We start from the raw sequence: 23,738 nt of genomic DNA on the forward strand, positions 1-23,738 counted from the left end.
ATTGCCTATTCACTCTTCCATAGATGTACAAGATGTGACCAAAAAGTTCCAATACTGACTTGTTAAAAAAAACAAAACTGACCATTAAATTAAACAAACTTTTTATTTTATTTTGTGCAGACCTATAATATTGTTATTATTGCTGGTAGTATTTTGGTTGCATGTGCAATGCTTTATTTTTTCTTTTGTTTGTACAATTCACTGTACAAAGTTAGATAGTATGAATCAGAGCTGTAATAATATGGGTTCATTTATTTACTAATACTGTACAAAGTTGTACAATTCACTGTACAACTTTGCAAGTTTCAGTGAATTGTTAGTAGAGAAAGAGTGTACTTCCAAGAATATCTGATACAGTTATAAGTTCTGAAATGTGTGGTAATGTGAACTGTTCTGTGTGCTACATAATGAAAGATTTGAAGAATAAGCAATGTTTTGTTACTTGCTGTTGTGTTTGAAGTGGTGTGGGTACTACAGAAACTGTCAAAGAAATATCAGAAATTTATGGAGATAAGCATTTGAAGAAAAACTTCATTTTCAAGTGGCACAGACACATTATTGAAAGTTGGGAAAATCTAGCCATCAGTCAATCAAGGTTGCAAGTGGAGATTCTTTTGAAAAGAAAAGAGAGAGAGAGAGAGAGAGAGAGAAAGAGAGCATTGGCAAACCCTGTTGATGAAGATTAAAATTAAAATAGGTACATTCTATGAATTAAATGATCGACTTCTGTGAGATGTCACTTTCTGTCTTTTTTTTAACAATGATATATATAAAGTTTTGCTTTCTGTTGATGAAATCAGCATCAGACTCTAGAAATTATTGACTCATACCATGAAAAAGTTTAATGAAGAGGTAGGGTATTTGAATAGTATAGGCACTTCAAAGATTTACACCATCATTGAGGATGATACAGGGTATGGGAGATGTGCACATCAACAAATGACAAATTTGTCTCCTGCATTAGAAGCATCATTTGGGATAATTGTCGAGTAAGAATTTAAGAAATAGCCTTTCAAATTGGAATATCTTATAGTAGTTAACATATCTGATATTTTAAAAATGACAAGATTATTATACAGCTTCTTTGTTCCTAAGTTTTTAACAGCAGATCAGATAGGAACAAAAGTTGAACATCCAAAAGAACTGGTTGAAATTCATGATTGTGATTCAGAATTCTAAAAACAAAACTGCCATAGCATGACTACATTTACAAGCCACCAGGGAACCATCCGAGTAGAGGTCTCCCTTGCCTTCTATGGGGGAAAAAAAATTCAGATTGACAAGTGTAAAAGTAAAGTTGTGCTACTATTATTTGTCAAAAGGTGTGATTCATTAAGAATCTATATTAGTGGTCATTTTGTTAATAAGACCATGTACTTTAAAATCATTAGAGACCTGAGTGATAGAATTAGAAAGAAGAGATGTGATGTGTGAGCAAGGAAATTAGCATTAGCATTAGTAGAGGCATTTGATGCAAGAAAGCAAGCTTATGCAGCATCAGCCAAAAAAAAAAAAAAACCCACTTCCACTTCACCCCTCTGTTCGTTCAAAATACTTGTCCAGCTGAGCCTTAAACTTATTTAGGCTATCAACTTCCACGACAAGGGATGGAAGTCTGTTCCACCAACCAACCACCCGCTGGCTAAAGGCAAATTTCCGCACGTCACGTCTATCCTACATCTGTCTTTCCTCAATTTGAATTTATGCCCTCTCAGGTGATTATTCTGAGCTAGAGGAAGAATCCCATCAGCATTGAGCATGCTAAAACCATTCAAGGCTTTATACACCTCTATCAGATCACCTCGCTGGTGCCTAGTCTCCAGACACTGTAATTTGCAAAACTTAAGCCTTTCTTCGTAAGAGCACCCCTTTGTTCCATTCACTAATCTTGTTGCCCTTCTCTGTACTCGTTCCAGCAGCTCTACATCCTTCTTGAAATGAGGCCTCCAGACCTGTATACAGTACTCTAGGTGTGGCCTGACCATTGCCTTATACAAGGGAATAATCACCTCCTTATCCCTGCTGGAAAAATTCCTGTATATCATTGACAATACTCCATGAGCTACTCTTGCAGCCCGTCTGCACTGCTCAGAGAACTTCATATTTGCCTGCACAACCACCCCCAAGTCCCTTTCATTCTCTACCACTGTCAGTGTAGTACCACACAGTTGATACGTTGTTCTGGGGTTGCTGTTTCCCATGTGTAGTACTTTACATTTGTCAATGTTAAACTTCATTTGCCACCTCTCAGCCCATCTGCTCAACCTTTCCAGGTCCTGTTGCAGCAGCATAGTGTCAGTAGTGTCCTTGACAACCCTGCCAACCTTTGTATCGTCTGCAAACTTGGACATTAAGCTTGATATACCATCATCAATATCATTTATAAATACAGAAAACAATAATGGACCCAACACTGAGCCCTGAGGGACTCCACTAATAACATTAGTCCACGATGAGCAGTGTCCATTGATTACCACTCTCTGTCTTCTCCCCCTCAACCACCCCTTTATCCATAGCAGCAATTTGCCTCCAATGTCACACTGCTCCAATTTGTGTAGCAGTCTTCCATGTACAACAGTATCAAAAGCCTTTCTAAGATCCAAGTATATAATATCAAAGCTATTCCCTGCATCCAGTTCTTTTGTGACTGCATCATAGTATCCAATCAAATTGGTCAGGCAAGACCTTCCCTTAACAAAACCATGCTGTGTCCGAGCTATAACTGAAGTCTTGTCTAAATGATCCTGCAGTGCTTCTTTAACCAGTGCCTCCATTAATTTTCCTGTAACAGAAGTTAAGTTCACAGGTCTATAATTACTTGTGTCAGCCTTTGATCCTCCTTTGTGAATTGGGGTCACATTTGCACATTTCCAGTCTATGGGTACCTCCCCTGAGTCCAAGGAAGCTCTCATAATTATGGCTAAGGGTTTGCTTACTTACTTTGCTGCCTCCTTTAATATAACTAGATAGATCCCATCCACCCCGGGTGCCTTTCTTGTGTTTATCTTCAACAATTTCTCCTCCACTTTACTCCCTGTTATTTCAAGATTCTGTAGCTTACTGCTAGAGTTGAATACACCTCTGGCATTCCCCTTGCTGAATAACTCCTCATGTGTGAATCGATGCAAAATATTCATTTAGTTTGTTAGCTACCTGAGCAGGATCATCAACAGTTGACCCATCAATATCAAGTGGACCAATCTGATTCATCCCCTTCCTTCTAGAGTTTACATAAGTAAAGAACTCTTTGCTGTTTTTCCTTGCATCCCTTGCCAAGGATTTCTCGTAATCTGCCTTTGCCTGCCTAACCTCCTTTGTAACTTGGTTGCATATCAACTTGTATCTATCATAGGCTTCTGTGTCATGTGTTAATTTGTAAGTATCCCATGCATTTTTCTTCTCTGCCATATGCCTCATTAGTTCATATGACATCCATTTTGGCCTAAACCTTGAACAATATTTCTTAGTTGGTATGTAAAGCCTAGTAGCTTCCAAGATAAGTTCTTTGAATGCTTCCCATCTTGAATTTGCTGTTGGTAACATCATCAGTTGGTCCCACTGTATAGAATTTAAATACTGTCTCAGTCCATCATAGTCGCCTTTACGGAAGCAATAACCCTTTCCTTTACCCCTAATGGTAGTTACCTCTTTGAGTAAATCCCACTTCAGCACACTGTGATCACTGCTACCTAGTGGTTCATTTATCTGCAGATTCTTAATGCATGAAGAATCACTGCTGATAATAAAATCAAGAGTATTACTCCCTCTAGGGCCGACCGGGCTAGCCGAGTGGGTAAAGTACCTGCCCGGCAACCCAAAGGTCGCGGGTTCGATTCCCGCCTCGGGCTTGGATCAAAGCACTGCAAAAACCTTGGGAGGTGCAATATGGCCACAGAAGCCGATGCGCCAACAACTACCAAATCAAAAAAAAAAACAAAAAAAAAAAAAAACTCCCTCTAGTTGCCTCCCGAACATGCTGATTAGAAAACAATCATCCAATAAATCCACAAAAGCCCTGTTAGTGTGTGAGTGACCAGCCCCCAAATTCCAGTCAATATCTGGGAAATTAAAATCTCCCATTATAAGACTCTCTGATTTACTGGCCCACTCTATTTCCCTGTACAGTTTCTTATTATACTCATCAGAGTCATTAGGCCTATAGCACACTCCTACTCTCAATTTTAATCTCCCAATGCTTATGTCACACTAAACTGACTCAACACTGCACTGTCCAGCGATGTCGACTGGCTTCACTTACTTGGTTTTTATGTGTTTCTTAACTAATAGCATAACCCCTCCCCCCCTTCCTATCCTGTCTATCCTTTCTGTAGAAGTTGTACTCCCCAAATTGCAGTTCTGCATCCCTTATATCTGTGTGACACCACGTCTCTGATATCCCAACAATATCTGCCTTTGATGTTTTGAGCAATACCTCAAATTCATCAAATTTGTTTACTAAACTCCTAGCATTGGTGTACACGCAAGTATACCTGCACCTGTTTCTATTCTTAGCTACCCTAACACAACCCATGTGTTTACTTGTACCGCAATGGCTCCCAGCAGTCTCTGAAATATCCTGCATCTTGTTTTTCAGGCTTCTGTTCATTCCAATAGAAGCAGTGCAAGAATCTCTTTCACCTCTGCCAGTGGCTACTGTCAATCTATTGGTCTTTGTCTCCCCCCAAGCTAGCAGTTTTCCGACACACCTAACACTGCCTCGATAGCATCAGCAAATATTCTTGCACCCTTTCTATTTAAGTGTATCCCATCCCTGTAGAAGCAATCTCTCCTGTTAACAAGTACAGTCCAGGCTGAAAAAAATTCTACCCCTTCAGCCTTGCACAATCTTTCCAGGGCCGAATTGATCGACAAGGCTCTCATCATATACTCCCTCCTATCGTGTCTGGGCAGAATTGCAGACACTTTCAAATTCAATCCTAATTCTCGGCTTTTGTTCAGCAGTGACCTGTACTTGTTAAGTAATTCTGCCGGTCTCCTACTCTTAATATCATTAGTGCCAACGTGTACAACTATATCACCTTTTGTGCCCTTAAAAGATGATATTCGCTCTACAACGTCATCAACCTTTGCCCCTGGTAGACATTCTGGTCCTGTTCCACCTATCCTTTTTACAAAGCATGTACCCCGTTTCCCTGACAATAGAGTCACCAACAACTACTAGTTCCTTCGGGACCAGCGCATTCTGCTTTGGGGGTTGCCTCTGTGTCACGTGATGCCCAAGTGCAAGTCTGGCATTGATGTGGGCAGCTGAGAGCTTGATGGGCCCCTCAATTTAGTTTCTTCGAGGGCATCCACCCTGTCCTTCAAGCTCTCATATAGGCCCACAAGAACGCTGAGTTGTTGCCTGATATCGATACTCCTTGCATCGCGCACACACAAAGACATCCCCCATGGCAGTATCATGTCCCGTACCCGATTGCTCTGCAAACATCAAGCAAACAGTGCATTTTATAAGGCTGTGAGTCGGAGGACAACTGCCCCCCCCTCAGTTCTGCTCTGAGCCACAGCACTTCCATTAGCTTGAGCATTTTGCTTTGCTGCTCTGGTCTGAGTCATGATTCTATTAATTTATTAATTAATTATGTTATGTTATTAATTATGTTAAATATAATTAATTATGTTATGTTTGTAATCTAAGTCGTTGTATGTATTTATTTAAAAGTACAATTTAACTGCTAACGAAATTCAACTAACGCTATCTAGTACGGTATATAACTATCGTATCACAAAGGCGGGAACTTACGAACTTTATATCTACGGACACTTAAGTATTAATTAACTTTCAAATCTCGCTGCCTCAATTCAGAATAAACTAACGATCCTTACTAGGTCTATAAGCTACTTACAGAAATAATTCGATGTAAAAAATATTCAAGCAAGCGGCTAAATGTGGCTAAAGAACTTCTCGTTCAGTGGAGTTGCAAACACGTGGATACCCTTACCGATACTTTTATGCAATTACAAGGCCGAGTAAAGAATAAATACACCAAATTAATCAGAAAGTCACAAAATAATGTTATACTACTAAATTTAAATCAAAAGTTTTAGAAAAACAATTTCAAATCAATAAATAAGAAAAATCCACTTAGCGGCTTCGAACACGACCGTCTCCTAGTAGCCTCGTCAGCAGATTGATTAATTACTCCACTATAATTTTCTTGCTCATTATGCAACAAAAATTGTTGAATACTTTTCCAAACACTGTTTTATAGCATCTTCCTTATTTATCTGGCCTTGTGCCATTTAATTTCTAATTTTTTCTGAAACTAAAGAACTCACTGATGGTACACTGATTTTTCCAATGAAACAGAAGCATTTTTACAATTAAATAACCAATGAAAAAAATATGAGGAAAGCCAAGATCATTGTTTTAAAAAATTCATTATTTATTTTTTTTTTTTTAAATGCAGTTATCTGTAAATATTATATTTTTAAAATAAAAATCAAATCTTTGTACTTTATGATCATACTTGTATGCAGTTTTATATAATTATGGATTTATTTCTTGTATAGGAGAAAACCTTAATCAAAAGCCAATGATAGAAGAAAAAAAAAATAGGGTTTTGGACCAGGTAAGTCTCTTACACAAAGTTTGATTTAATCATAAAACATACATAAAAGAAAAAAATTTATCCAAAACAAAATATTAGTAATTAGATCACCTAATTTTGTAGAACTGGAAATTTATAAATTTAGAGAAAGATTAACTCACTAAGTAGGGTCAGAATTGATGTCAGGCAAACAGTTTTGCTTGAGTCTCTCTGCCCCCCCCCCCCTTCAAATTTTTTCTACTTAGCTATGTCTGTTTCATTGTTATATTTAATATTAGCATTAGCATTAGCATTAGTAGAGGCATTTGATGCAAGAAAGCAAGCTTTGCAGCATCAGCCAAAAAAAAAAAAAAAAAAAAAAAAACCCACTTCCACTTCACCCCTCTGTTCGTTCCAAATACCTGTCCAGCTGAGCCTTAAACTTATTTAGGCTATCAACCTCCACCACAAGGGATGGAAGTCTGTTCCACCAACCAACCAACCACCCGCTGGCTAAAGGCAAATTTCCTCACGTCTATCCTACATCTGTCTTTCCTCAATTTGAATTTATGCCCTCTCAGGTGATTTTTCTGAGCTAGAGGAAGAATCCCATCAGCATTGAGCATGCGTAAACCATTCAAGGCTTTATACACCTCTATCAGATCACCTCGCTGGTGCCTAGTCTCCAGACACTGTAATTTGCAAAACTTAAGCCTTTCTTCGTAAGAGCACCCCTTTGTTCCATTCACTAATCTTGTTGCCCTTCTCTGTACTCGTTCCAGCAGCTCTACATCCTTCTTGAAATGAGGCCTCCAGACCTGTATACAGTACTCTAGGTGTGGCCTGACCATTGCCTTATACAAGGGAATAATCACCTCCTTATCCCTGCTGGAAAAATTCCTGTATATCATTGACTCCATGAGCTACTCTTGCAGCCCGTCTGCACTGCTCAGAGAACTTCATATCTGCCTGCACAACCACCCCCAAGTCCCTTTCATTCTCTACCACTGTCAGTGTAGTACCACAGAGTTGATACGTTGCTCTGGGGTTGCTGTTTCCCATGTGTAGTACTTTACATTTGCCAATGTTAAACTTCATTTGCCACCTCTCAGCCCATCTGCTCAACCTTTCCAGATCCTGTTGCAGCAGCATAGTGTCAGTAGTGTCCTTGACAACCCTGCCAACCTTTGTATCATCTGCAAACTTGGACATTAAGCTTGATATACCATCATCAATATCATTTATAAATACAGAAAACAATAATGGACCCAACACTGAGCCCTGAGGGACTCCACTAATAACATTAGTCCACGATGAGCAGTGTCCATTGATTACCACTCTCTGTCTTCTCCCCCTCAACCACCCCTTTATCCATAGCAGCAATTTGCCTCCAATGTCACACTGCTCCAATTTGTGTAACAGTCTTCCATGTGCAACAGTATCAAAAGCCTTTCTAAGATCCAAGTATATAATATCAAAGTTATTCCCTGTATCCAGTTCTTTTGTGACTGCATCATAATATCCAATCAAGTTGGTCAGGCAAGACTTCCCCTTAACAAAACCATGCTGTGTCTTAGCTATAACTGAAGTCTTGTCTAAATGATCCTGCAGTGCTTCTTTAACCAGTGCCTCCATTAATTTTCCTGGAACAGAAGTTAAGCTCACAGGTCTATAATTACTTGTGTCAGCCTTTGATCCTCCTTTGTATATTGGGGTTACATTTGCACATTTCCAGTCTATGGGTTCCTCCCCTGAGTCCAAGGAAGCTCTCATAATTATGGCTAAGGGTTTGCTTACTTCCTTTGCTGCCTCCTTTAATATAACTGGATAGATCCCATCCACCCCGGGTGCCTTTCTTGTGTTTATCTTCAACAGTTTCTCCTCCACTTTACTCCCAGTTATTTCAAGATTCTGTAGCTTACTGCTAGAGTTGAATACACCTCTGGCATTCCCCTTTGAATGTCGATGCAAATTATTCATTTAGTTTGTTAGCTACCTGAGCAGGATCATCAACAGTTGACCCATCAATATCAAGTGGACCAATCTGATTCATCCCCTTCCTTCTAGAGTTAACATAAGTAAAGAACTCTTTGCTGTTTTTCTTTGCATCCCTTGCCAAGGATTTCTCGTAATCTGCCTTTGCCTTTCTAACCTCCTTTGTAACTTGGTTGCATATCAACTTGTATCTATCATAGGCTTCTGTGTCATGTGTTAATTTGTAAGTATCCCATGCATTTTTCTTCTCTGCCATATGCCTCATTAGTTCATCTGACATCCATTTTGGCCTAAACCCTGAACAATATTTCTTAGTTGGTATGTAAAGCCTAGTAGCTTCCAAGATAAGTTCTTTGAATGATTCCCATTTTGAATTTGCTGTTGGTAACATCATCAGTTGGTCCCACTGTATAGAATTTGAATACTGTCTCAGTCCATCGTAGTCACCTTTACGGAAGCAATAACCCTTCCCTTTACCCCTAATGGTAGTTACCTCTTTGAGTAAATCCCACTTCAGCACACTGTGATCACTGCCACCTAGTGGTTCATTTATCTGCAGATTCTTAATGCATGAAGAATCACTGCTGATAATCAAATCAAGAGTATTACTCCCTCTAGTTGCCTCCCGAACATGCTGATGTAGAAAACAATCATCCAATAAATCCACAAAAGCCCTGCTAGTGTGTGAGTAACCAGCTCCCAAATTCCAGTCAATATCTGGGAAATTAAAATCTCCCATTATAAGACTCTCTGATTTACTGGCCCACTCTATTTCCCTGTACAGTTCCTTATTATACTCATCAGAGTCATTAGGCCTATAGCACACTCCTACTCAATTTTGATCTCCCAATGCTTATGTCACACCAAACTGACTCAACACTGCACTGTCCGGCGATGTCGACTGGCTTCACTTCCTTGGTTTTTATGTGTTTCTTAACTAATATAATAATAATAGCATAACCCGTCCTAATTAACTAATAGCATAACCCCTCCTAGCATAACCCCATATCTAAAAATGAAACTGACAGATACTACCCAAAAATTTTGGGAAGATGAAGAGAATCAGATTTTTTTTTTTTGATTATAAAATTAGATTAAAGCTAACATTAAATCTGACTTGGATTATAAATCTGTAAAACAAATGAAACATTATTTTATTGCCTACTTTAAACTTGTTTACATATTTTATTTATATTTATGACTCAGATTATTTTATCATCCATTAGGTGATTGTTTGGGAACTGATGCCAGTCAGGTTGCTCATCAGGACAAGGTCTCATATTGTGAAAAATGGATAAGAAGAATAAGACACCCTGTTAATAAGACCATGTACTTTAAAATCATTAAAGACCTTGAAAAACTTATTACTAATTTCTGTGAAGACATTCGTTTCTTATGGCAGTAGAAATTATGATTTCAATGAACCTTCATTTCGACGCTCAAGTTCTTCTATCTGATGAAAAGGCCAGTTCTACTGAATATATTGCATTTACTGTGTAGTTGCTTTGTTGGTGACCACTAACCTGTGGAATTCTGTTGATGGAATACTGTGTACAGTATGCATATGAGTACTCGCAATTGCTCCAATACATTCTAGGATCCCTTGAGTGAGTCTCCAACTTCTGGAAAACATGATGGTCTTTTCAGAGATCTCTTATTTTCACAAAATGCAGTTTCTCTTGTTTATGTTTGCAGCTTTGGCAGCCAACTGTCTCCCATTTGTAAATAACAGTTCTACTTCTGTAGCCTCATTTATAATTCTGTGCTGTGATACTGCTTCAATATTTGCAAATTAAAGTTGTATAATAGACTCTAAACTTATCTGAGGAAAGATAATGTGGGTTCCTGATTAACTGGGATCGCTACAGTCTTACGTCAGATAACAAAAAAAAAAAAAAAAAATGCCTGGAATCTATTACAGATGCTGTTTATTTACATTTTGTAGTTCCTCTACTACTGTATGTAAATTTAGCACTCTCTTTGGATTGTTTTTTGCATCAGTGTTAAAATGGAAAAGGAGTTCCATTTTAACATTGGAGTAGTAGAGTCATTCTGTTGAACAAAAACTTAGCTCATCGATAAACCCGAAAAAGGTGCTAAAGTGTCAACTTTAATGAGTCTCTGCTTGACTGCATTGAAAAATAAAGACATACTATTCTCACTGACAAGATACTGCTTCAAAATTTACATAGTGCATTTGCAGGAAAGTAAATCACAAGAAAAAACAGCAAACTTCATTGTTTTATTTTTCAAAAACATGTTCTTATAATCTTCTTATGTTATAGTATACTTTTATGAATATGAATGCAGTATTTATAAATATATTTAATTTTTGTCACATTCAAGAGTTTTTCTTTCATTTTGTGGATTATCCAGGATTTTGATTAGCTAGGCAAAATTATTTTCCTTTCCCCCTGCATAATCTGGAATCTACTGTATGAAATATTAACCATTATATAAAATATGCTTATTCTTTAGTGCACTGTTCCTTTTGATAACATAATACATAATTATTATTATTCACTTTATAGTAATTTTAATTATTTTGGCCTATAAATAAGAAATGATAAAGGTCAGGGTTTAAGTTTTATAATATATATAAAAATATTTTATATATTGAAATATATATTTTAATGATTTTTTTTCTTTAGCTGGATAACCTTAGAACATTGCAAAAACAATTTGATGATGCCTGCCAGTTGTTTGACATGTTCTCCCAAGCATATAATCCTCATACTTTAAAAGATCGTCTTCAAGTTGCAGCACTTGATGCTGAAGAAGAATCAGAGAGAATAGCTGAAGACTATCTTGAAGGTACTGATATGGGATGGAATTTCAGATATCTGATTCCATTTGTACCATGTATAATTAAACTGAAACCAAATTAGTCAGTATTTCTGGTGTCAGTTTTAAAAATGTGAATAGGTTGAGAAATTAATTGAATAAAATAATTTTTTTAAGGCAGTCTTAATTGCAAATGTTTATGGGTTAATAATTATTGTCCTTTTACTCCTGTGAAATGATTAAAATTTGGGAAGAGAGAAAGGTACTTATTGTCATTTGATTAACTCTGAAGATAGTGGTTTTCTGAGAAGATGATAATAAGGCAGGCTGTTTCATGAAGTGAGGAAAATTTATTAATTCACAACTTAATATGGCTAGCTTGACATGTGTTCTATTGGATTTAAATAGTGGAGAAATTATAGTTATTGTTCAGAAGAAGAATAATGCCTGGAAATATTTGATCCATTCTTGAATTGTGTTTTTAAACAAACCACATCATGTTTGTGGGTTATTTCCATCAAGAGAAAATTAATTATCCCTGAAATTATACCACAATATTAACATTATTTTTGTGTAATTGTGTGGCTAATAAATTTTCTCTTCATTTGATTATTCATTAAGGGATAGCTGGTTTTTTTGGGTGTGATCTCAGCTTTGGGAACAATATTATCTTGAAGTTTAAGATCAGATCACTAATTTAAAATTCAAGATTACAAATCTAAAGATCAGAAATCAAAGCTAAGCATAAATGAGAAAAATAGTTTTTTCCCAAAATGACAGGTATACTGGACTTTCACTTTTTTTTTTAATGGAAAAATATAGTACTGTGCATTGTTTGAAAGTTGAGGAGATGAAAGAAGATATTTGTTGACATTAGACTTGAACTTCTGTAGATTGTAATTTTCATGGAATATGTATGAAGGAAGGTTGAACAAATAAATGGGGAAGAAAAGTTAATTCTGTGAGTTTCTGGTTGAACAGTAGAAGGATGTGTGTGGAACGTATTCAGACTCATTTGGAAGAGAGAGAGGGGGAATTATAGAAGCCAATTCAGAAGAACAGTGCCCATGGAAGTACCTACAGAAAAAGCATGCATCAGAAACAACATGTATGAGACAGAGTGGAGAGACTGGGTTAGAGATGAGTCATTAATTAACTAACTTCCCTCTTTTGAATGGAATCTAGAAGCTTGAGAGAGGTTTTGGGAGCACTGCCCCAGATGTGGAAACAGTATTCCATGCTAGGGTGGATTTGTGATTTGTACAGAGTGAACAGCTGTTTGGAAGAAAAGTAATGCTGAGAGTGAAAGAGAAAACCCAGTTTTTTAGATGCAGAGGAAGCAATATTTGTAATGTGCTTATGCCAAGAGAGATTAGAAGTCACAATAATTCTCAATAGAGATATATGATCTTGCCTAGAAATCAGAGTGTAATTGAAGATAAGCATAGGAGCAGAAGAATCCTTTTTGTGAGATATAAGACAGAACTGAGTTTTATAAGGATTAAAATCACCTAAGTTATGTGATTTCAATAAGAGATGGGCAAAAGTTGCAGCCAATAGTTTTGGCAAAAGACCAAAATGCTCGGCTACCATTTGGATTTCCCTACTTTTAGATTGTTCAAAATCTAGCATGGGCTGATTAATAACTGCTTTGAAGTTTTTGCGAGCTTTGGTGTAGGCAGAAAATGAACCTGGAGATTTGGAAACAAGCCAATTACAATATGCAGCATTCTTCTCTTGAACAGCCTTAACACGTTTATCGGAAGACCAAGGTTTAAAAAAAAGGATGAGATTTTAAAGTGTAGTGTGGAATAAAGGATCCTTACAAGAATAATGTCACTGACACGATCTGAGCAAATATTGACATCTGAAGATGTGAAACAGTAGTCCGACCACGAAAAAGAAGAAAAGAAATCTTGCAGATCACCCCATTTTGCGTTCTTCTAATGCCAAACAACACAAGGTTGAGAATGGACATGAGAGAAAGGTTCCATTGGTGAAGAGATCATTACTAGGTTGTGATTTGAGGTGCCTAGAGGACCACTTACCTCAAACTGTGTACTCAGAAGGGTTGTTTGTGAGAAAAAGATCAAGTGAGTCGGCTGCATGATTAGGATGTCTGGTATTCTGGACGGTAGGTAAATGAACAATCTGTGCAAGAGCATTAGTAATTGCAAAAGCCTCGGCATCTTGGCCAGGTGGGTCTGTGTGGCTAGAAAACAGAAGCCAGCTGGAGTTGTGAACATTAAAATCACCAAGGAAAATTACCTCACTGTTAGGAAAGTTGGACTATAAAAAGTCAAGTTTCAAAGAGAGAAAGCCAGAGTTCCAAGCGATCAGTGGAGTTGAGAGAGTGAAAGAGACAACAGATAAATTTGACGAATGTGGTAGCAAGATTTTAAGCCAGAGAAAATCGAGGAGAGGTGATTCCAAATGAAACTGTCTCTGGCAGGGAATATCAGAATGGACTTATGCACAAGTACCACCTTTGAAGCAAAAGGAATCGTACAGCAAATAATTCTGACAACTGTGATGAGCTGTGGTTAAATCAATTGATAACTGGGTTTCTGTCAGAAAAAGTACCTTTTTGTTTGGCAGACTAAGTGGAAATGGACATCATTGATATTAGAACTAAGACCATGTATATTTGTGAAATGAATAAGGAAGTGTTTAGAAGTTTAGATCTTTTCACAGATAAGTTTTTTTCTATTATTTTGACATTTCATGGTGTATTCAGAAGTAATAAAAGGTGGAAAGGACTTGCTGGATGAAGTAATGAAATTTTTGGATATGGCATACACATGGTAAGAATATACCCAGCCCCTTGACATAATGTGGCCTCAATAATGCCCCCACATACACACTACTTGGACTCCCTCCAGTCACTATCTGGCTGATTAGAGGCTTGATTAAACTAGCTGATCTGGAAGCCTCCTAGAGAGTTATCAATAGGTTCAGTCTCGTGGACTATCTAGTGGCTGGCCTGCAAACACCGTTTTAGAGCCATACTCTTAAAATGTAAGGAAGATTGGATCTTGCCGTGATGTCCATCATACCATCAAAAGACAACAATCATACTTCATGATGGAAGAGATGTGAGATTAAAAGATTTTTAAATTGACCAATTCAATTCCTCTCCATTAAATTGACAAATTAATCAGCCCCTTCTTTGAAGAATTGTCTGTAAATCACATCTCAGAGATTAATAGGTGCCTAGGAAATTTGTTCAGAACAATTTTTTTTATTCTGCATTTGCTTATATACCTGTGAGCAGTTATTTTTATGTTGGGGGTCTAGATGAGAAAATTTTGAAGTAACCGTGGGCCTGAAAAATTGACAGTTTATCAGTATCTTTGACTTATTACTGCTGACACAGCATATTTTTTGATAACAAAAAACTCAAATGCAGAAACATCTTTCTAAATAAAGTAAAATCTCATTAATACAAACTTGGTTTATACAAAGTATTCATTTATATAAAGCACATACCATTCCCCTGCGAAAGGTTGGGCTTTTCTATGTACATGTATTAATTTATTACAAAATTCAGTTAATAATATATTGCAAGGTTCATTTTCACTTCATGAGAAATAAATATTGTTAGTTTGCATGTTAAATACAAATCTTGGCACAGCTGTCTGATTATTGTCCCTCTTATTACCTCTGGTCACCTGGTTCCCTTCTTCCCGAAGGATGGTACTGACTTGTTAGAATTTAGTTTTGTGTAAACAAAACCAGTTTATGGTAGCTACAACTTAAGTGCACTCTGAAAAACATCATTGTGAAAGATGAGATGTTAAATTAACAAAAGAATAAAAACAGTTTTTAAGTTGTTTACGTACACTCCCTCGCTCTCCGTGGGAATTGGTCAGTTGCAATTGTTATGCCAGTTCAAAGAGTCTTTTGCTACAGCATAATCTATATTTTGTGCCATTTTATTTATTTATATTAAATCTCATTTAGTAATGTTATGCCGACAAAATGTAAACTGTTAGAATTAAGCCTGGAAATTAAACTGAAAATTATACAAGAGGCTGATAGGTTGGAATGAAGCAAAGTGGACGTTGCAAAGGAATACATCCCTTTACCTACTTTATCTGCAATACTGAAAAACCAAAAAAAAATAAATAAATAAACTTGAAGTGCCAGTGATACGAATTCGTGGTGCAAAACACGAGGTGCTTGAAACAAAACTTTTCAAGTGGTACCAACAAAACAAATGTGTGCATCTAATTTGCCAATATTAGGTCTGATTTTGCAAGAAAAGGCAAATTATCTACATAACTATGCCCACTTGGCTTGGAAAACTTACCAATGGTAAGTTTTCCAAGCCAAGATGTTTTCAAGAAGTTAACCAACTTCCCTGTTATTGCGACCAGTAGTAGTGCTTGGCTTATGGTCAAAATTTTTATCTTGGTTATCAAAAGCGGACAGAAGAATGGCTTCAGAAAAAAAGGAACATTTTGATGATTCTAGATTGTTGTACAGCACATTCTGCCGAGACACTTAAGTTGACAAATATACGGTTGTTGTTTTTACCTCCATTACCACCAGTTTTATGCAGCCACTGAATTAGGATCAAGGCATTATTTATAATCACAAGAGAGCATGAGCCTGCCTGATATGGTACTTGATCCTCTACATAGGAGGGGGGGGGGACGACTTGCAGCCAAATTGGAATGTCTTGGATGCTATTCACAATTTTGTTATTACTTGGGACAGTATTGCATCAAGTGTAATAATCAACTTCTTCAGAAAGAGTGACTTTGGAGAGAATATCATCGAAAAACATGGACCAGCAGACGAATGTGATAGCAACATTAAGGAATTGGGAGAATTTGAAGGAGCATATGGATTTTGTTGGCAAAGTTGAAGAGTTTATGAAGGTACATGATGTAGTTTCTACCACAGCAATGCAACACCAGAAGAGCTGCTGAGCACCAAGCAAAACAGTGATGTTTTTGTTACCAGCGAAAGTGAAGAAGCGTGCGCGCGCGCGCGCGCACACACACACACACACACACACACACACACACTGCCATCCAAAGAAGATGCCCAAAATGCATTGAGCGTAATAGAGAATGTATTGGCCTGCAGTAACATTTATAAAGAAACTATTACATTTGATAATATATTTGCTGTAGTTAAAAAATGCATATAGGACAAAAACTGTGTAAAGTTGGATTCTTTCTTTAAATTAGATTAATTTATTAAAAGTTTAATGGTTTGTATGTCTCCTTTTATATTGATATCGTACTTCTTTTTACTGTGATACTAAAATATTGTATATATCAAAATATATACTGTACAATATTTTCATTTCCGTTAATTGCTTTTCTCTTAGTTACAAATAAAATAAAATCTTTAAAAAGTGTGTTATTCCTATTACTGTATTGTTAGACAAGGCTTTTGTTTTTATTATTTTATTTTATTCATTTAAATTAATTTTTTTATTTATTTTCAATATTATTATTTATTATTATTCTTTGATATATAGTATGCGCCAAAAAAAAAGGGGGTAAAATTATGACACTTTTGGGGGACCCCGTTATTACAAAACATGAAAATTTAGGTCCCGTGAACTTTGTATTAACGTGATTCGATTGTAATCTGTATGGTAAATTGCCAGTATATATGCTGCCTGTTGTGTAACTTTTAGCTATTATTGTAACATTGTTTTACATATAATTTTGTTTTATACAGTATCTGTTAAGCTGTTTGCTTTTAACATAGCAAATTCCTTATCAGATGATTGTTGTTGTTGTGTGTGTTTTTTTTTTTTTTTTCATGATTTTTATTCTGTTAATTTTTTTTAAAAAAATTGGAACTGTCTTGCAGGAAACTTTTCTACAGAAGAATTTTTGCAGAAATTTATGTCAATACGACAGGTAAGTAGCATGCTTTCAAAGCCATTCAGTGACAGTCATTCCTTTTCTGCATACTAATAAATACAGTAAGACCCCTGTATCTGCAGGGAATATGTTCCAAGATCTACCGTGGATGGCTGAAACCACGGATATAAGCAAACACATGCTGACCCCCTATATATCTAACGTAATTTTCTTGTACATACATATGTATAATAAAGTAATTGATAAATTAAATGCACAGTAAGACCTCACCAACATTAAATACGGTATTAATAAAGTACAGCAGACTCACGATTTACCGGGATTGGATTAACTGGGATACTTCAAGACTTCAAATTAAAAAAAAAACAACCAGCAATCATAAAATTCTGGTAATAACTAGAATAGGTATAAACAGATATTTTGCAAGTCGTAAATAAGCGACAAGAACCGGCATTATAAGTTGTCATTGGGAGATGAGTGTACCTATTATCTTGCAACCCCCACTGTCTTCACACCTACCGCTCAAAACAAAGAAAAAAGAGAGACCAAATGTTTAGTTTGATTTAGTGCGTTCTGTCGATTGTTGTGTTCCGTCACACTGCAAAAAGACATTTTGTTTCGTTATTTATGTCAGGGATGTCGGATTTTTTTTTTTTTTTGTTTAGAAATTGCAAAAATGATGGGCAACCACAAGAGTTGTGCTTTCAAATTAAACAAAAACTTGAAATTATTCAAAAGTTTGAAAACGGTGCATCTGTTAAATCTCTAACGAGCCATTATAATGTTTGTGACCAAACCATACGCGACATTGTAAAAAATAAAGGGAAGCTATTCGATTTAAAATCAACATCGTAAAAAATAAAGGGAAGCATCGTATTGGACATGCAAGTAGTATTAAGTTTTTTCGTTTTTTTCCGGGGTTAACCGCTGGTAACTGAATCAGCAGATACGGGGGCACAACTGTAATGGATTAGAACTTGAAATATATAATTAATGCATTTATTAATATTGTTAATAATACATTTATTAATATTGTGTCTGTTTTAAAAGTAAGGGATAATGAGTGTTTTTGTGAACCACAAGGGTAGTATAACAATCTTGTACCAAGTATTTAAGGTGTAAACAAAGGAGAGGTCTGAACATTTTATATATGATGCTTTACAGCCTCACTTTTCATGGGAGATCACTGATTGCAGTTGGTGATGTTTGGCATATGCATTACTGCTCTCATGAAAAGTGAGTCTGGGAAGCTCCATATGTAGCATGTTCATACAGACCACTCCTCTGTTTACACCTTAAATTCTAGGTACAATATCGTTACACCATTCTTGTGAGTTACCTTTTGCTCACAGAATGAGTTTCCTTAATCTTCTTGTGCATTTCTGGATGGTGTAAGCTGTTGCCAATTGCATAACTCAATAAGTCAGCAGTTTGACATCCAGCAGTAACACTCCTTTTGAAATCAGTAAGCTTGGCTGTACAAGCTGGTGATGAGAACAATCAACTTTCATGGTTCGTACTCTTTTCTTGTGTACTAGTCTGATCATTTGTTTATCTAGATTCTAGAAGGTACAATAAACTATGTCCAGATACTGTTTTGGAGGGTAATGCAGCTCCCATGCATCTTGTTTGACAAGTATCGTGGCAATTAATCAGATATTTTATTAGGATACTGTATATTTACTATGATTTATTTTTAAAAAAATTAGCATAATTTGTTCAACCTATTAAAAAATAATTTAATATGTGCATTGAAATATTTCATTTTATTTGTCAATATCACAGGATATTGACAAGATGCCTAACCTCCGCCTGCCTAACCTCCTTTGTGACTTTGATTACAGACTAGCTTATATCTACTATAGGCTTCTGTGTCGCCTGATAATTTATATGGATTTCATGCATTTTTCTTCTCTGCCACAAGTATCATTAGTTCATTTGACATCTATTTAGGCTTAAACCTTGAACAGTATTTCTTAGTTGGTATGAAAAGTCTAGTAGCTTCCAAGATTAATTCCTCGAATGCTTCCCATTTAGAATTTGCTGTTGGTAACATCATCAGTTAGTCCCAGGGTTCGGTGTTGGGCCCATTGTTGTTTTGTATATTTATCAGTGATATTGATAAAGGCATATTAGGCTTAAAGTCCAAGTTTGCACATGATACGAAGGTTGGCAGGGTTGTTAATGGTAGTAATGACAGTATGCTACTGAAACAGGATTTAGAAAAGTTGGACAGATGGGCTGAGAAGTGGCAACTGAAGTTTAACATTGACAAATGCAAAGTACTGCATATGGGTAACAGTAACCCCAGAGAAATGTATCAGCTGTGTGATACTACACTCAGAATGGTACAGAATGAAAAATACCTGGGGGTAATTGTGCAATCAGATATGAAGTTTTCTGAGCAATGCAGATGGGCTGCCAGATCAGGTCATGGGATCTTGTCAATGATATACAGGAATTTTGCTAGTAAAGGAAAGGTGATTATCCCTTTGTATAAGGCAGTGGTGGGGCCACACTTAGAGTACTGTGTACAGGTCTGGAGACCTCACTGTAGGAAGGATGTAGATTTGCTAGAATGAGTACAGAGAAGGGCAACAAGATTGGTGAGGGGGAACGAAGGGTCCTCTTACCAAGAAAGGCAAATTGCAGCATCTGGAGACTAGGCACCTGTGAGATGACCTGATTGAGGTGTATAAGGCCTTGAATGGTTTGAGCATGCTCATTGCTGATGGGATTATTCCTCTTGCTCAGATTAGGTACCTGAGGGGACATAAATTCAAACTGAGGAAATGCAGTTGCAGAAATTTGCCTTTAGCCAGAGGGTGTTGATTGCTGGAACAAATTTCCATCTGTCTTTGTGGAAGTTGATTGCTTAAATAAATTTAAGGAAGGACTAGACAAAAATTTGGAGCAAATAGGTTGGTAAAATGGAAAGGGTTTTTTTTTTTAATTAGCTTGCTTTCTTGCATCATATGCCTCTACTAATGCTAGTGCTAAGTTTATGGGATTATGCCTAATGCTAGTAGAAGCAATTAGTTTATTTCCAATTTGTTCAGTTGTATTATTAGTTCAGTCATACTATTGTTCAAAAACAAAAGGTTGGCTCTCTCCTTTCTTAAAAAATTGAGCTGATATTGCAATTGATTGCTTAAATATTCAGGGTAATAGTATTTAACAGCTTTTAAATGGTGTGTGCGTGCATGCGTGCTTTCTGTGTATACGATTTTTTAAAGTACCTTTTTTATATATGGTAGGGTTTAGGAAATTTAAACTACCTACTGTTCTCCAGTTTTTATCTTGGATGAAATGAATTAAACTGTAATAAAAACTGGTCTATTGTATGGCTATTACTAATAATTAAAATATCATCAAAGTACTGGGAAAATGTTCTTATTTCTGATATAACGTCGGAATTCTGTTTTCGACAGAAGTAAGAAAGATAAATATCTATAAGAGAGGACTGACACACCCAGTCCCATGTGTTATCCAAAAACCTTCTGAAAACTATTGAATTACGCTTGAAGCATTTTGTATGTAATAAGAAATAGGTAAATTTAGGAATGTCAGTTGGGGAGAGCAATAGAGTCAAAATCTAATAATTTTTTTTCAATTTAATCAAAAGTAAATTCTCCATGTACATCAGTGCAAGACGAAAATCGGTGAAAATTCATCACAAGAAGCAAGAATATAATCTATTCTTAACTGCTATTGTAGTAAAAAAAGTGTATTGGAAATACTAAATGTATATATTGAAATTATAAATACTTTTTTGGTAGAGAAATAATATTAATGAGAAAGGAAGGCAAGCTATAAACAGCTGATGAGGTGTTTATAGTTTGACTAGGGAATTGTAAGACAAATGGTATATCCTTATTTTCGAATTTTAATTATCCTAAAAAATAGAGCATAACCATAATGTCACAGATACCCATTTGGTATAATATATAGAAAGCCAATTTTATTATTATTTTTTTTTTTTTTTTAAGTTCTCTAAGGAAATTAAAAAACTGAATCATTTTTCATTGTACTAGTTCTTTTTATTTTTGTAGCAATATTATAAGAGTCATTATGAAGGTATTTATGAATTATTTCATAAATTTTTGAGTGCAAGTGGATTTGTTTAATAAAATGATCTTACCTCTCTTGTCAAACTTTTGTATGCTGTTGCTTTATTTTTAATGAGATTTTTAATTTTGTTTTTTCTGTGAATTATTTAAATGAATTTACATCTAACTTTGGAATGAAAACTATGTTTAATTCATAGAGAATTCATTGTTTATTATGGTGTTGAATTGCATAATTCCTAACATATATATATATATATATATATATATATATATATATATATATATTTTTTTTTTACGAAAACCCCAAACACGAGAGGTATTAGAACCTATAGTACTTGGTACCGTGCTTGAGTTGGAGGTTGAAGCAAAAGAAGGTATTTGTTGACATTAGACTTGAACTTCTGTGGACTGTAATTTTCAGGAAATACATACGAAGGAAGGTTGTTCCAGAAAACAGCAGTTGAATGAATAAACGAGGAAGATGAAAAGTTGGTTCTGTAAGTTTGAAGTTGCATTCTATTCTGCATTCAAAAATAACTCATCATCTCCATCTCAGTACAACTCCACATATGACACTATTTTGAATTGTGTGGCTGCAAGATACATGCCGTGTCAGCATCTGACATTTGGAACTAATGCATTAGCATTAGCATTAGTAGAGGCATTTGATGCAAGAAAGCAAGCTTATGCAGCATCAGCCAAAAAAAAAAAAAAAAAACCCCACTTCCATTTCACCCCTCTGTTCGTTCAAAATACCTGTCCAGCTGAGCCTTAAACTTATTTAGGCTATCAACCTCCACTACAAGGGATGGAAGTCTGTTCCACCAACCAACCACCCGCTGGCCAAAGGCAAATTTCCGCATGTCTATCCTACATCTGTCTTTCCTCAATTTGAATTTATGCCCTCTCAGGTGATTTTTCTGAGCTAGAGGAAGAATCCCATCAGCATTGAGCATGCTCAAACCATTCAAGGCCTTATACACCTCTGAGATCACCTCGCTGGTGCCTAGTCTCCAAACACTAATTTGCAAAATTTAAGCCTTTCTTCGTAAGAGCACCCCTTTGTTCCATTCACTAATCTTGTTGCCCTTCTCTGTACTCGTTCCAGCAGCTCTACATCCTTCTTGAAATGAGGCCTCCAGACCTGTATACAGTACTCTAGGTGTGGCCTGACCATTTCCTTATACAAGGGAATAATCACTTCCTTATCCCTGCTGGAAAAATTCCTGTATATCATTGACAATACTCCATGAGCTACTCTTGCAGCCCGTCTGCACTGCTCAGAGAACTTCATATCTGTCTGCACAACCACCCCCAAGTCCCTTTCATTCTCTACCACTGTCCGTGTAGTACCACAGAGCTGATACGTTGCTCTGGGGTTGCTGTTTCCCATGTGTAGTACTTTACATTTGTCAATGTTAAACTTCATTTGCCACCTCTCAGCCCATCTGCTCAACTTTTCCAGATCCTGTTGCAGTAGCATAGTGTCAGTAGTGTCCTTGACAACCCTGCCAACCTTTGTATCGTCTGCAAACTTGGACATTAAGCTTGATATACCATCATCAATATTATTTATAAATACAGAAAACAATAATGGACCCAACACTGAGCCCTGAGAGACTCCACTAATAACATTAGTCCACGATGAGCAGTGTCCATTGATTACCACTCTCTGTCTTCTCCCCCTCAACCACCCCTTTATCCATAGCAGCAATTTGCCTCCAATGTCACACTGCTCCAATTTGTGTAGCAGTCTTCCATGTGCAACAGTATCAAAAGCCTTTCTAAGATCCAAGTATATAATCAAATATCAAAGTTATTCCCTGCATCCAGTTCTTTTGTGACTGCATCATAGTATCCAATCAAATTGGTCAGGCAAGACTTCCCCTTAACAAAACCATGCTGTGTCCGAGCTATAACTGAAGTCTTGTCTAAATGATCCTGCAGTGCTTCTTTAACCAGTGCCTCCATTAATTTTCCTGGAACAGAAATTAAGCTCACAGGTCTATAATTACTTGTGTCAGCCTTTGATCCTCCTTTGTGAATTGGGGTCACATTTGCACATTTCCAGTCTATGGGTACCTCCCCTGAGTCCAAGGAAGCTCTCATAATTATGGCTAAGGGTTTGCTTACTTCCTTTGCTGCCTCCTTTAATATAACTGGATAGATCCCATCCACCCCGGGTGCCTTTCTTGTGTTTATCTTCAACAGTTTCTCCTCCACTTTACTCCCAGTTATTTCAAGATTCTGTAGCTTACTGCTAGAGTTGAATACACCTCTGGCATTCCCCTCGCTGAATAACTCCTCATGTGTGAATGTTGATGAAAAATATTCATTTAGTTTGTTAGCTACCTGAGCAGGATCATCAACAGTTGACCCATCAATATCAAGTGGACCAACCTGATTCATCCCCTTCCTTCTAGAGTTTACATAAGTAAAGAACTCTTTGCTGTTTTTCTTTGCATCCCTTGCCAAGGATTTCTCGT

At 36.6% G+C, this 23,738-nt stretch overlaps 1 protein-coding gene across 1 annotated transcript in view; it reads left to right on the forward strand.

Annotated features, from left to right (window-relative positions):
• LOC150076274 (vacuolar protein sorting-associated protein 37A-like) overlaps positions 1–23,738 on the forward strand; it is a 186,457-nt gene that overhangs the window by 156,803 nt on the left and 5,916 nt on the right. The window contains exons 8-10 of the mRNA XM_090387453.1: positions 6,535–6,593; positions 11,198–11,360; positions 17,169–17,218. Of these exons, the coding sequence (XP_090243579.1) occupies positions 6,535–6,593; positions 11,198–11,360; positions 17,169–17,218 (272 nt within the window). The remainder of the gene's footprint in view (positions 1–6,534; positions 6,594–11,197; positions 11,361–17,168; positions 17,219–23,738) is intronic.

The sequence above is a fragment of the Mastigoproctus giganteus genome, chromosome 13, assembly GCF_048544385.1.
Source record: "Mastigoproctus giganteus isolate SK-2022 chromosome 13, ASM4854438v1, whole genome shotgun sequence".
In the NCBI taxonomy this organism is placed as follows: domain Eukaryota; kingdom Metazoa; phylum Arthropoda; class Arachnida; order Uropygi; family Thelyphonidae; genus Mastigoproctus; species Mastigoproctus giganteus.